We start from the raw sequence: 12,621 nt of genomic DNA, 5'->3' as shown, positions 1-12,621 counted from the left end.
AGACACTAACTTGGGTCTTTTATCCGTTGCCAGCTGGCCTTGCAACGTGCAGCTGCTAAACAAACAAAAAAGAATTCACATTTTCATTTAGACGACTTTGTGCTTCATAATGTGTCCATTTTTTTTTTTCTGGAGCCAGAGTGTTTGTTATTTCTTTGCAATTTCAGAAGTTATGAAATGATTCATGGTTTTGTTGGAGCTGAAGTCAAGCAAAACCATTCATAATTGTGAACAATCTCTGTTATTGTTAGAGGGAAAACTCCAAGGCATCTGTGCTTCCCAAAAACACATTGGGGGAGAATTCCAGTTTGGAAATGGACCGGCTGTGTTTTTCCCCTAGAGTTAAATTTATACAGAATGATTTCCAGGGAGATGGCTGTGTTCTTCTGGTTGCAGCAGTGGGGTAGCCACCAGAACTCATGGTTTCTCCTCTCTCCTTCCTCTCCTTTTTCTTTCAGATACAGGCATCCTGTGGCATTGCTCTGCACAGCCGTAGTTACTCATTAAATGTCTGTCTCCCCTACAAGAGGAGGGGTTCATGAAGGTAAGATCACATCTATCTTACTCAGCTCCAATATTCAGCTCCATGTCAGGTACACAGATGATGCTTAACAAATATCTGTTTAACGAATGACTGTATAAACCCCACCAGCTAATGTCATTACTCTTTAGTCTTTTGATTCTTCATATTCTTGATACCATATTAATTTGCACTGGTTGATAGCATGTACAATTATAAGAGAGACTTACCTGAAAACAAAAGAATAAAATACTGATAGTAAATATTTTTGAGTACTCATTTTGTGCTAAGCAATGTGCTAAGTACTTCATGTACAGCATTCCACTTAATCCTCACAAAAATTTTATGACCTAAGTTCTATTATAATTCTACTCTTACAGATGAGGCTACTGAGGCACAGATAAATTAAGTAAACTTATCCAGGATCACCCAGCAATAAGTGATGAAGCTAGACACAGATATCCAAATGCACAATCCTACACGTTCCTGGGACACGGCCCTTGGCTAAAGCACTTCTGACTGCCATTTTCAGAATGTATTGAGAATCTGAAAACTTTAAATGGTGGTGAGACTTTGTTTTCTCTTGGTGAATCTGCCTTTGTGTTCAAAAGTCCCTCAAAGCCATAGGTATTTGGCGATTACTGAGGATCACTGCGTTTGGAAACAAAGCGCTGGTGTAACTATAATGCCACGAGACCAATTTGCTCTGGTGAGCCATGGACTAGCTTGGAAAGGTCACTCTAGGAAAGAAGTAACATAGTAGAGTGAAAAGGGCACTGGACTGGGAGTCAGGTTTTTTTGCAGGGTGACCTAAGACTGGTACTTCATCTCTCTGATGTTGGCCAATATGAACTTGACTGGGTTGGCCTGGAACACTGAGGTCCAGACCTATCTGGAAGTCATACCTGGAAATGTCTAAAGCTCCTAAGAAAGCCACCTCCGCTTTCCCTTTCCCTCTTCTAATCTGCCTCCCAGGGTCAATTCTATGGATTCAAACTGAATGATCTCTTTCTCTCTTTCTCTGTCTCTCTCTCTCCTTCTGTATGTGTGTGCGTGCCTGTGTTTTGTGAAGGGACTAGAAAAGATACAGTTAACCCAGGCTCTCTTTTCTCCAACACATCTACTTTGAAACTCATATCTAAGGTTCAATTCTGTAATTTAAACTTCAGCCAGAATTGCCCACACCACTCACTTCTTCTCCCCACAGCAGACTAATGTGGACTTGCCAGCAAAGGTCAACCAGTTCATCATCTTTAGGAAAGATCTAGGAAGCAATAATGGGAGAACATGCCTCTTTACCTGAGAAGTGAAACCAAGAATGACTGCCTGAACTTGAGTGGAGACCTGGTACCCAGCTTCTCCAAGTCAAAATAGGCTATGACTCAAAGAATCACCATCTCAGTGAAAACGGGAGAGCCTTGATCCCCCTTTGTGAAAATTTCAAATGATAAAGGTCCAAGTCGTGTACATAAAATGCCCATCTACCAACTTCCACCACTCCATTTCCCTTCCTACTTCACACAGAGCCAAGAAATCCATGCATGTCAAATAAATAAGATAAATATCTTATCTCCTACCAGAATCATGCATATTCATCTTAATCCAAAGGGCAAGTGGCTACCTACAAGGCTGGGCCACTCTCTTAGCTCCCAGGCAGGGCTGGGTGATCCCAGCAGAGTAAGGACACAGAGGCTGGTTGCACAGCAGGACAGTCCTGACAGATTATCCAGGGAGGCCTGGGAGGATAGGACACACTCCGCATTTCCACCCAAGTCCTATGTTAAATGAAAGCCTCCCTCTCAGCAGGCATTCCCCTAGGAGCACTGCCTTTAGGAACAATTGTCAGACTGGTTGTGCTCTCAGGGGATGTTGAGGAGAACTGACCAGGCAGGTGCCAGGAGCCAAAGGGAAATGGTAGACAGGCACAGGCTGCAGCAGCAGAGCCCCTTGCCTGGACTGCGTAGTGTCCCGCCGGCCTTCAGTTCTGCTAGCTCTACCTACCTCCTTGTAGTCCCTGCAGGATTCAACTTCTTCATCTGTTGATGGTCTGGGCTACATGCTCTGTCTAAGCTTCTGTCTTCTTTAAGATTCTAAATCTCTATCAAGTTTCTAGGTGATCTGAGTGGATTGAGCCACCTGCAATCAGAGGGAAGTCCTGCAATCTCTTTGAGGGAGTCAAATGCTAGAAGACATAACTTGTCTCAATCACCAGCCTTCAAGGGAGCATGAGCTTTATATACCATGCTGCTTCCTCCTCTTCGAACTGCACCCTGAGAGTTGTGAGTTGTGGCTAAGCATCTTTGTCTGGTCAGCGAATAGGTGTCTTTTGCAGAACTCAAGTGCCGCAGCACCTTATTTAAACTCCCCGAGGGGCTGTGGGGTAAGAAAGACATAAACAGCATTTTCACAGGCAGCTGGTGGCTGAACATTAACTAGCCAATGGGGCAAGCAAATAGCCAGTGTAGCTCCCAATGGCCACACACTGCCCACCCCCAAAGTGAAACAGATTCTCTGGCTCAGGCAGATGACCAGGGGGACAGAGGTAGACTGTTTTCCTCAATTTTTAAGGCTAGAATGTTTTCTCTTGGAGGATCTTTGAGTTGGAAAGGGCCCCCTGCATGCCCAATGTGGTCACTGGAATAGGAGTTGGGGGGGAACCAGAGGGGAAGGGGCTGGTCCCATTCTGAACCACACTCCCTCAAAAACTCCTGTACCCTCGGAGAAGACTCCCTGGATTTGAGAAGCAAACCACCCAGGGACAGGGGAAAATGGAAGCTGCAGAACTGGGAAGCTGGGTCAGCTGTGAAACAGTTCATGGGTTCATGCAGACTTTCAGTGAGCTCTCCTTAAACTGGCTATTAGAGCCTCATGGGCAAGGCTGAGGAACTGCAGGCCTGGCTGAATCACAGCTAAACCCTCTTTCCATCTGCACTTCCCTAAAGACAGTATTCAGCTGCAGGCCCCGAGCATGTCTGTCAATCCCCTCTTTGGAGATCAGTATGAACTTCCCCACCCCACCAACCATGAGTACCCTCAGCCTAAGGGCATTCTGGCCAGAGGGCCAAGGCCATGAGGCTGGCTGGCTGCACAAGTGTTTGCTTAGGCCTTTGGCATTCCCTAGGCTGGTGGCTACTGGGTTTTCCCACCAGAGAGGTTGAGACAGGTAGACTCTCCTTGGGGTGTCACCTCCTGCCTCCAGCCAGACCAGGAGGGTTGGGCATCTAGGGCCAACTCACAGTCCTTAAAAATAGCTAATGCTGGCTTCTTTAGGAATATAAACAAAGTGGGTGTGGGTGTTTGGGTGAACACACTGCCAAGGAAAGAAGTGAATCAACCTCCCAGCTTAGGAGCCTCAGGCAGAGATGAGGTTACTGAAGGCAGAGAGGCTGGGGGCAAATCAATACCATGCTTCCCAGCAGAGCGGGGTCAGCACAGCATCTGGGCTGTTTATTTTGGTCCAGTGCCTTGGTTATATTCCCTCAAGAGAAGGTAAAATCAACATCAGCAGGCCAAGGGTTCACATGTCATTATGTGGTGCCAACCCACAGACAAGGGGGCGTGGAGCCTTTGGGGAACAAGAGTGTCAAGGTGGCCAAGGGGCCCTCAGCCTGCCTCAGACAGCTAGAAGCACTTCCCCTTCAAAAGCAGCTCCATGGGCAGCATCTTCGCTGGGAGGCTCCAAGGGTAAATGGTGGCAACTCTCTGGCTGGGCAGACACAGACCTGCCTGTAGTAACCAGGAATAGAAATCCACAAGCTTGGATTCTTGAGGCCTGAAACATTCAGATGACACTGCCACCTTCCAGGAAATCACCTCACGCTCTGCTTCTGAGTTCCACACCATGACTTGCATCCTTTTGGGCGCTGGCTTCTCATTCATACACAGAGAGGACACAGCAGAGGAAGCAAAAGCCTTGGCCTATAGCAAGCAGCTCACTTTTAATCTGGTGCCTTCTCTGCTGGAATCTGACTCTCAGAAACGTGTATTGCTCTCCATACATAGAAGACCTTCCATTCATTTTTTCATTCACTTATTCATCCAACCAAACTTTACTAAGCACCTACTATGTGCTAATCCCTGTTCTAGACACTGGGGCATGCAAATAGTGAACAAAACAAAGTCACTGCCTACACAGAGCTCTCATTCTATGACAATAGCAGTAACAGGTAAGTATCGGCTTTGTATCGGACCCCATTCTAAATGTTAAACACAGATCTCATATAATCCTCAAAACAACTTTAGCCAGGTACTATGAGCACTCCATTTTACAGATGAGAAAACAGACACAGCTAGATTAAGTAATGATGCCTGGTGATGGCAGGATTCAAATCCATTTAGTGCAATGATACTCCACCTCCCAAGCTACAGGAGTGTCATAGATGCATTTTCCTTATGGTGAAGTCCTTCTGGCCTGTCTTGAAAGCCATTTGAGTAAGGGGCATATTTTATTGTACTCACAAAATGGAAATGGCCTATAGGCTCTTAGAGCAATAAAAATAGAATCACAAGGATATAAAGAAGAAGAGATGTCTTCGTGAAGCTGTCTTTTGTCTTTCTGGTTATAAGAAGTAAAAAGTTAGTTGGAGGGCGCTTCACCCCAACCCCTTTTGAGGAGGCCTATTGTATGTCATGTTTTTTTTCCAACGTATTTTATACTGAAATAACAAAAAGCCATAACTGTATAAAATGAAAAGTAAGTGCTGAGTACTCCCTTGTGTGAGTGGTCTGTTGGGTCTGTGGTTGGAGGAAGACCAGCTCTGTGAGAGGCCAATAGTTTTTCATGCAAAAAGAGTTCTGAGGTCAAACAAGTGTGGGAAACTGAATTACACAAAAAGAGCTGTTGGATTTTTCTTAATTATAGAACTTCTCAGAGCCTTTAATATGCTAAAGTCCATTGTGTCTCTCCAAGAGTTTTTGTAGCAGGCAGCATTTTCTACACTTGCTTGACCTTACAACTCTTCTGAGGGGAGGTATAGAACACAAGTTTAAAGCTCACAGAACCAGAATTCCAAAGGATATGAACCTGGGAAATGCCTGACTCATTAGAGCCACTCTCTCTAGACAGAAACACTATTCGTCTTACTGGGCGCATTTCTGAAGATCCATGAACTTCTCAGAGCTACGAGGCTCAAGAGGGTCAATTATGTTACAGCAAGCATTAGGAAGCCCTTGCTAAGCTTTTGTGGAATTTTTTTTTTTTTTTTTTTTTTTTTTTTTTTTGTAGGAGAGGCTGCAGGAGGGAGGATGCATCAAAAGATGAGCAATAGTAAAGGAAACTTTTTTTTTTTAAAGCAGACATCCGTCAACGCCTTGCTGTGTTTCCTTAGGTAGGTCCTTTACCCTCTCTAGGCATCAGTCCCACTTGCCCATCTGCAATAAATGGGAATGGACCAGATGGTCTGGGCCCCCCTCCTCCAGCCCCCACATTCTCTTTCTCTCTCTGATCTGCCAACCAGATGGGAAAAGCACTGACAGGTGGCCACAGGGACGACATCGTCACAGAGGTGCACCTTCTCCTGGGACCAGGCTCCATTTTGCCAAGGGCCCTATCCTGCCAGGTGGAGAGAATATTGAGCGTCAGAGGAGTAGAGGGCCCTTGGGAAATACAGGTTGGACTGCCAGGGAATCAAAAACCCCTGACTTCAGGTGCCAGTGCCTAGTACCAAGCCTGGTGATTTTTCAAGGAATCACAGATGAGCTCCTTGAAGCAGCTCTTTTCAAACACAGTCTGCATTCAGATTTATTTAAGTGGTTCACAAAAGGGTGCTCATTCTCTTCCTTGACCGCGTCCCTCCCACTTTCCCAGTTCTCTTAGTCCCTCCCAGTTGTTCCCCAAGTTCCACTCTCTCTCTAATCCCCGCTCACAGAGAACATGCCAGGTACTCTTCTAGGTGCTAGGGACAAAACAGACCCGGACCTGGCTCTCAGGGAACATATATTCTAGAAAAGGAAAAGAAAAAATGAACACACAAATACAGGAAAGGTGGTAATAAATGAAGAATTAAGTAGAGCGTGGAGATGGCAAGTGATGAGGACTGCTATTTAAGACAGGGTGTCAAGGAAGGCCTCTTGGAAGAGGTGACATATGGGCAGAGACCTGAATGGAGTTCTTTTCTTGGGTAAGGGTGAGTCTGCTCTGAGCCTACCCCACGGTGGATTTCAGAGGGCTGGGAGGTGAGTTGCCAGTCAAGGTCTGGGCCTGGCCATGGAGTAGGCTGGGCTGAGTCTGAGCATGGACCAACAGAGTCTTTCACATAAAGCATAAGCTACACTGCCCAGGTAATGGTGTCATCCTGTTTTGGGACTTGTACATCCTCATTCTCCTCATCTCTTCCTGTCTTTGGGTCCTGGCTATATGACATACCCACAGGGTGGGGATTAACCAGATAAGAAACGCTGAACAAAGCCTCAGCTGTCTCCTGACAGGGACAGACACCCAGGGCACCAACTCCACAGACCCGGGCTGAGAGGTTGCAGACTGACAGAGCACAATGGGGCACAGCCTCCCTTTCTGTCTCTGGGCCTCAGTTCCCCATCTGAGAAATGCAAGGGCTGGATGGTCTCTATAAGCCTTTCCAGTTTTAAACCACACATGACTCTGGACATGCCTGAACTCAGTTTCCAGGAGGAGGAAAGCAAAGACACAAAGAATGAAGAAACCTTATCGCGAGTCAACGGAAATCCTGGAGCCTGGACCCCTACATTAGAGAAGATGCTCAGAAACCCAGTCACTGAAACATGAACCAGAAAAGGGGCCCTTAGCTATGTGACATCAAAGTCTTGTGGGCTGAGTCTCAGTGGTCCGTTTCACATGCCACACCAGAACACAGGTTTATATACAACAAACCATAAAGGCTATTCCAATAGCTTCAGGGATATTTCATACTCTCTGTCTCTCCCCACCCACGCTCTGATTATGGATGAAGGGCAGAGCTATAAAATCTGCTGGAGAGGTAAACCCCTTATCAGGGGACCAGGCGAGGCACTGTTTGCTGAAGGCCCATTCACCCAGATGAAGCCCTCATCCAGGCCTGAAACAACAGATGGCTGGGGCTTGGAGGTGAATGTCCCGCTTCCTCTGGACAAGCTGTGTTTGCACAGGGGGCGAGTGGCACAAGATCCCACTGAGGGGCATGGAAGAGGCCAGGCCCCACAGCAGCCTCCACTGTGGTCATTGCACACCAGGCTGGGCAGCTCGTAGGTGCACAGAATTCACGCCAGGAGCATGCCACTCCCGCAGTACATGCAGAGCAGCAGCTTTCATTGACATTTTTTTTTTAAAGTTATGGAACATAAGTGACCAAATGATCAAAAGCATCATTTTTCCTGTAAAACAAACAGGAGGAGTTTGTTTCACCATATGAAGGATAATACAGAAATTCACATGGATTTTTAAAATAAAAAGCCAGATGTTAAAAAAACACAACTCTGGCTTGAGGTGGACTGCTACAGGCGATGCCCTTCGACTCTCCTGGGCACACACTCACCATCTTCTTCCACAAAAGCTACTTGGTGGAAAAGCTCGAGAAGTTCTAGGAGTGTAACAAGCTAGGATTTCGTTCATTCCACAGACACTCACTGGGTACCTGCATTCTGTTAGTCATGGTTTTAGGTACTTTGGAATTAGATACACTTGAGTTTCTGGGCCTCAAGGTTTTGCATTTTTGTTTTGTTTTTTAATCTGTGAAATGGAGACAATGAAACTTAATCTCAATGGGTTATTGTGAAGATTAAATTCTATCTATTCATCCATCCATCCATCCATCCATCCATTCATCCATCCATCCATCCACCCACCCATCCATGAACAGTGCCTGGTTGTCAGCAGAGATCCAATTATTTATAGCTCCTGGTCCCCAGTACTTGTTTTCACATGGGTAAAAACAACAATGGGGGCAGGGCACAGTGGCTCACGCCTGTAATCCCAGCACTTTGGGAGGCCGAGGAGGGTGGATCACTTGAAGTCAGGAGTTTGAGACCAGCCTGGCCAACATGGTGAAACCCTGTCTCTACTAAAAATACAAAAAAAATTAGTCAGGCGAGGTGGTGTGTGCCTATAATCACAGCTACTCAGGAGGCTGAGGCAGGAGAATTACTTGAACCTGGGAGGTGGAGGTCGCAGTGAGCTGAGATTATGCCACTGCACTCCAGCCTGGGTGACAGAGTAAGTGAGACTCCATCTCAAAACAAACAAACAAACAAAAAAACAAAAACAGCAATGGTGTCGGCTATACAAAGCAGATATTCCTCAAAATGATTCTACCTCTAGCCTCCAAATCCTCCTTTCAAGCATTAAAGTCTTTTTCATTTCTCCTCCATTACAAAAGTTTACTAAGTAGCATTGGGTTATATAAAACAAAAGTTAATTCATTCAATCAACAAATATATACTGAGCTCCTACTATGTACCACGCACACAGCAGAGAACAAAAGATAATCCTTGCTCTCATGGAGCATACACGAGTAAAGATAACTAACAAACATGTATAACAACAAACCTATGAATAAACTTTTATCTATATATACACGTCAGTAGCACTACGCACTTTTAAGAAATATGAAGCAGGGTAAGTGAAGGGGCGGTAACAGTGGGATGCTAATTTACATAGGGTGGTCTTAAAGTGACATTCATGCAGACCTGACAGAAGTGGGGCAGTGTGGCCAGGAGATGTGCCCGCAGCATGCTGCAAGTGAGTTAGCAGAACTGGGGCTTGGAGCCAAGTTTTCTGAACGTGAAGCTCTTCCCATTGCCCTGGTGGGAAGCAGAGATGCAATTACTTACAGCTCCTGGTCCCGGCTCAGGGCCGGCAAGCTCAAGGTGTGAGTCAGGATCCATAGGGGCACGGAAGAAAACATCACATTTCTAGTTATGATAACTTCCAGTTAACTTTTCTATTTTTCTATTTTTCTTTATGTATTTTAATATACATAATCTAAATAAATAAATATATATGTGTATATATATACACACACACACTCACATATATACACACACACACTCACATATATACACATACATATGCATATACACAGGGTTACCAGCTCAAACATCTTTTACTAAAGAGGTACATACATGGAAATGCCAGGAGAACCCTGCCACTCTCTGGGTATGTCTCGGCCTATTCCAGTCTGGCCTGGTGGTGGCCCTGGCTAAGCCTGGGGAAGCCTTCCTCTGGTTGCACTTGGAACACATAACTGTGCAGACGGAGGCAGATGGATGCAGGCTGGCCTCCCTTTTCGGCTCTGCAAAGTGCCATCAGCCCTGGCATCATGCTCAGGGCTATCTGGTCATGCCAACCGTGGGGTGAGAGCTTCCTGTCAATCCTGCTATGCCTCTTCAGGTAACCAAGCCCAGCACTGCCCAGGCAGGGAATGGAGGCTTCTCGGTCCAAGGGAGCCAGGCAGACACAGCCATTTACGCAGTTGTGTGCTCCTCTCAGACTACCTGATGGCAGCTTCCACTCAGCTCCAGCCACGCCTAGTGACACTGAAGAACACCATTAAATTGAACGTATCACCAGCAAGAAGGCCAAAAGGCAGAAAAACCATGCCTCCAAGCCTCATTATGTTAGCAAAATAACAACAATAATACCAGGGAAAATAATACCAATAAAGCCAGGGAAAGAGGTGGGATTGCTTTAGTATGTATAGAATCAGAAAGACCATAATTCTTTTTTTTTTTTTTTTTTTTTTTTTTTTGAGACAGGGTCTTCCTCTGTCACTCAGGCTAGAGCATAATGGCACTGTCACGGCTCACTGTAGCCTTGACCTCCTGGGCTTAAGTGATCGTCTTGCCTTGGCATCCCAAAGTGCTGGGATTACAGGCATGAGCCACTGTGCCTGGCCAAAGACCACAGCTCTTACCGTTGAAGCACAGTGATGTCTTAGGTAGCTGGCAGTGGTCAGGAAGGGAGCAGCAGAGAGTGCAAATCAAACGCACCCCAGGCCCCAGTGACTGGCTCAGGCCTGGAGACAGGGTGGGAACCAGGTGCTCACCCCCTGAGGTGCAAGGATGAAGCCAAGAGCCTGCCTGCAGAGGCCACTACACCTGGGCTCCTCTAGAGCACGGGACACTGGATGCCTCCTGAGCCAAGCAAGTGTCACGTGTGTCAAATGGGCAGGTGGTGAGACAGCAGGGAATGGAGGAGGCCAGGAGCAGCGCGCAGACTTGCCTAAAACAATTACATTTCTCTCTTTCTTCTTCTACTTGTTTTCTTTAAAAAACAAAAACAAAAAAACTGCATGGGCCAATAAAACAAAATGAAACAAACAGTTTCCCTTCCCCACCTTCCTCTTTTTCCCTACCCGCCACACCCCTTAAAAAACAAAACCACACAACACATCAAAGGGCAGAGTCTGGTCTCTGAGCAACCATTCTGTGATTACTTCTCCGGTATAAAGGCTGTTCAAAACTTCCTAAAGATCCCCTTTTAAATCCCAAAAATGTAGCATCAAGCTAAGAGTGGGATGCTTTCTGGAGGGCAGTGTGGGCAATGATTCGGCCCTTGGGGCAGGGTCAGACCCAAGTTCAAATCCAGCTCTGTCATTTACTGATTGTACAACCTTGGTTAAGTTTCTTGGTCCCTTGCATCCTCGGTTTATTGTTCTGTGAATGGAGAAGAAACCGCCAAACACATAGTTATTGAAAGGACTGACACTTAAATGACATAAAGGATGCAAGTGCCCAAAACTTATAAAATAGATATCTAATGTGCATTTAAAAATTAACATGGCCAGAGCAAAACCATTTTTTCCTGCCACTGCCCCAGGCTCTTTCTTTCCACCTCTAGTCTTTCCTACCTCAGTAGACGGCATCCCCATCTACCCAGGTGCTCAGAGCAAAGCCATGGAATGCTCTTCAGTCCTTCTTGCTTCTATCTTCCACGGCCTGACCCAGTGGTGTGCTGGAGTGAGTTGTGCTGGCTCACGAGAGCTAACGTTGCATCACTCACTGGCCAGATGGGTAGCTTGAAACCAGCTGTGGTGGGAATATTACACCACAGAAACTGGCAAGCTCTACCAACAAGGGCCTCCCTCCCACCCTTGGCTGGTTTACCAGCACACCAGTATCCTAATCATAAGTAGGCCCTATTGACTCTAACTCCAAAATACTGCCTGATTCTAATAATTTCTCACTGTCTACTGCCACAACCTTGGTCCCAGTTACCACCATCTTTCACCCAACTGAAAGGCTATGATGCCCCCTCCTTGGTCTCCCTGCTCCCTCTCTTGCCCCTCCACAGCCCGTCCTCCACACAGCAGCCACAGCAAACTCAAAGTAGAAGTCAGATCATCTCTCTCCTAATTAACTCCTTCCAATGGCTTCCCCGCACACTCAGGCTTACCACTGGCTCTGTCTTTGTACTGTCTTTGTACTCCTGTTCCTTCTGCTTGGAAAGCTTTTTCCCCACACCTTTCCATGGCTGCCCCATTCTCATCATTTGCATCCTGGCTGAGATTTCATTCCTTCAGGAAGCTCTCCCTGCCTACTTTAGCTAAAGGAGCTCCTCAACTATCCTCTACCACATTCTTCATGGCACTCAGTGCTGGCAACGATCTCATTTAGTTAACTTTGTGTGTTTCTCTGTCTTCATGAAACTAGAATGGCAGCTCCCTGAATGAGGTATGTCCCCAGTGACTACAACAGAGCACACAGAAGACACTCAATAAATGCTTACTGTCTTACTAATGGATGGGGCTATCATTTTTATACCCCTGTTTTACTGATTCCCTATCCACCAGAATGAACTCCACCCTCCCATTAGAAGGCAGAGAAGATGGCTCCAGCCCCATCAGATCTCAACAGAGTGCACACACACAGATGTTGACTTGGCAACTGAACTAAGCTCATATTTAACTAGCTAGAGCCCAAACAATTTCTGCTAGTTCCCTCTGGGTGATCAGGGAGAGTCACCACCTCCCAACCTCCATTTTCTCTTCTGTAAAACTGGGCAAATCACACCTGCAGTAAACCATGGCAAGCAATGCACAAAAGTGCCAAGCCTGGAGCTGGTATGTAGTAGGAACACGCATTAGCTCCCCTTTCCAGGCACCACCCATATATTCCATTCCTCTACTCAGTTACCTGGTAACCCTGATATC

General features: G+C 46.3%; 1 protein-coding gene across 5 annotated transcripts in view; it reads right to left on the bottom strand.

The window, feature by feature from the left end:
- Positions 1 to 12,621, bottom strand: part of GNAO1 (G protein subunit alpha o1) — a 170,061-nt gene that overhangs the window by 123,497 nt on the left and 33,943 nt on the right. For 2 of the 5 annotated variants that reach the window (XM_063797136.1, XM_063797138.1), the window contains exon 3: positions 2,522 to 2,893. The exons of 2 other annotated variants lie outside the window; for them this stretch is intronic. In XM_063797136.1, coding sequence (XP_063653206.1) covers positions 2,522 to 2,556 — 35 coding nt within the window. In that variant the 5' untranslated portion in view covers positions 2,557 to 2,893. The remainder of the gene's footprint in view (positions 1 to 2,521; positions 2,894 to 12,621) is intronic. One more of the 5 variants, XM_063797137.1, reaches the window with a different exon arrangement.

This window comes from Pan troglodytes, chromosome 18 (assembly GCF_028858775.2).
Source record: "Pan troglodytes isolate AG18354 chromosome 18, NHGRI_mPanTro3-v2.0_pri, whole genome shotgun sequence".
In the NCBI taxonomy this organism is placed as follows: Eukaryota; Metazoa; Chordata; class Mammalia; order Primates; family Hominidae; genus Pan; species Pan troglodytes.
This window is presented reverse-complemented; position numbering and strand designations above follow the sequence as displayed.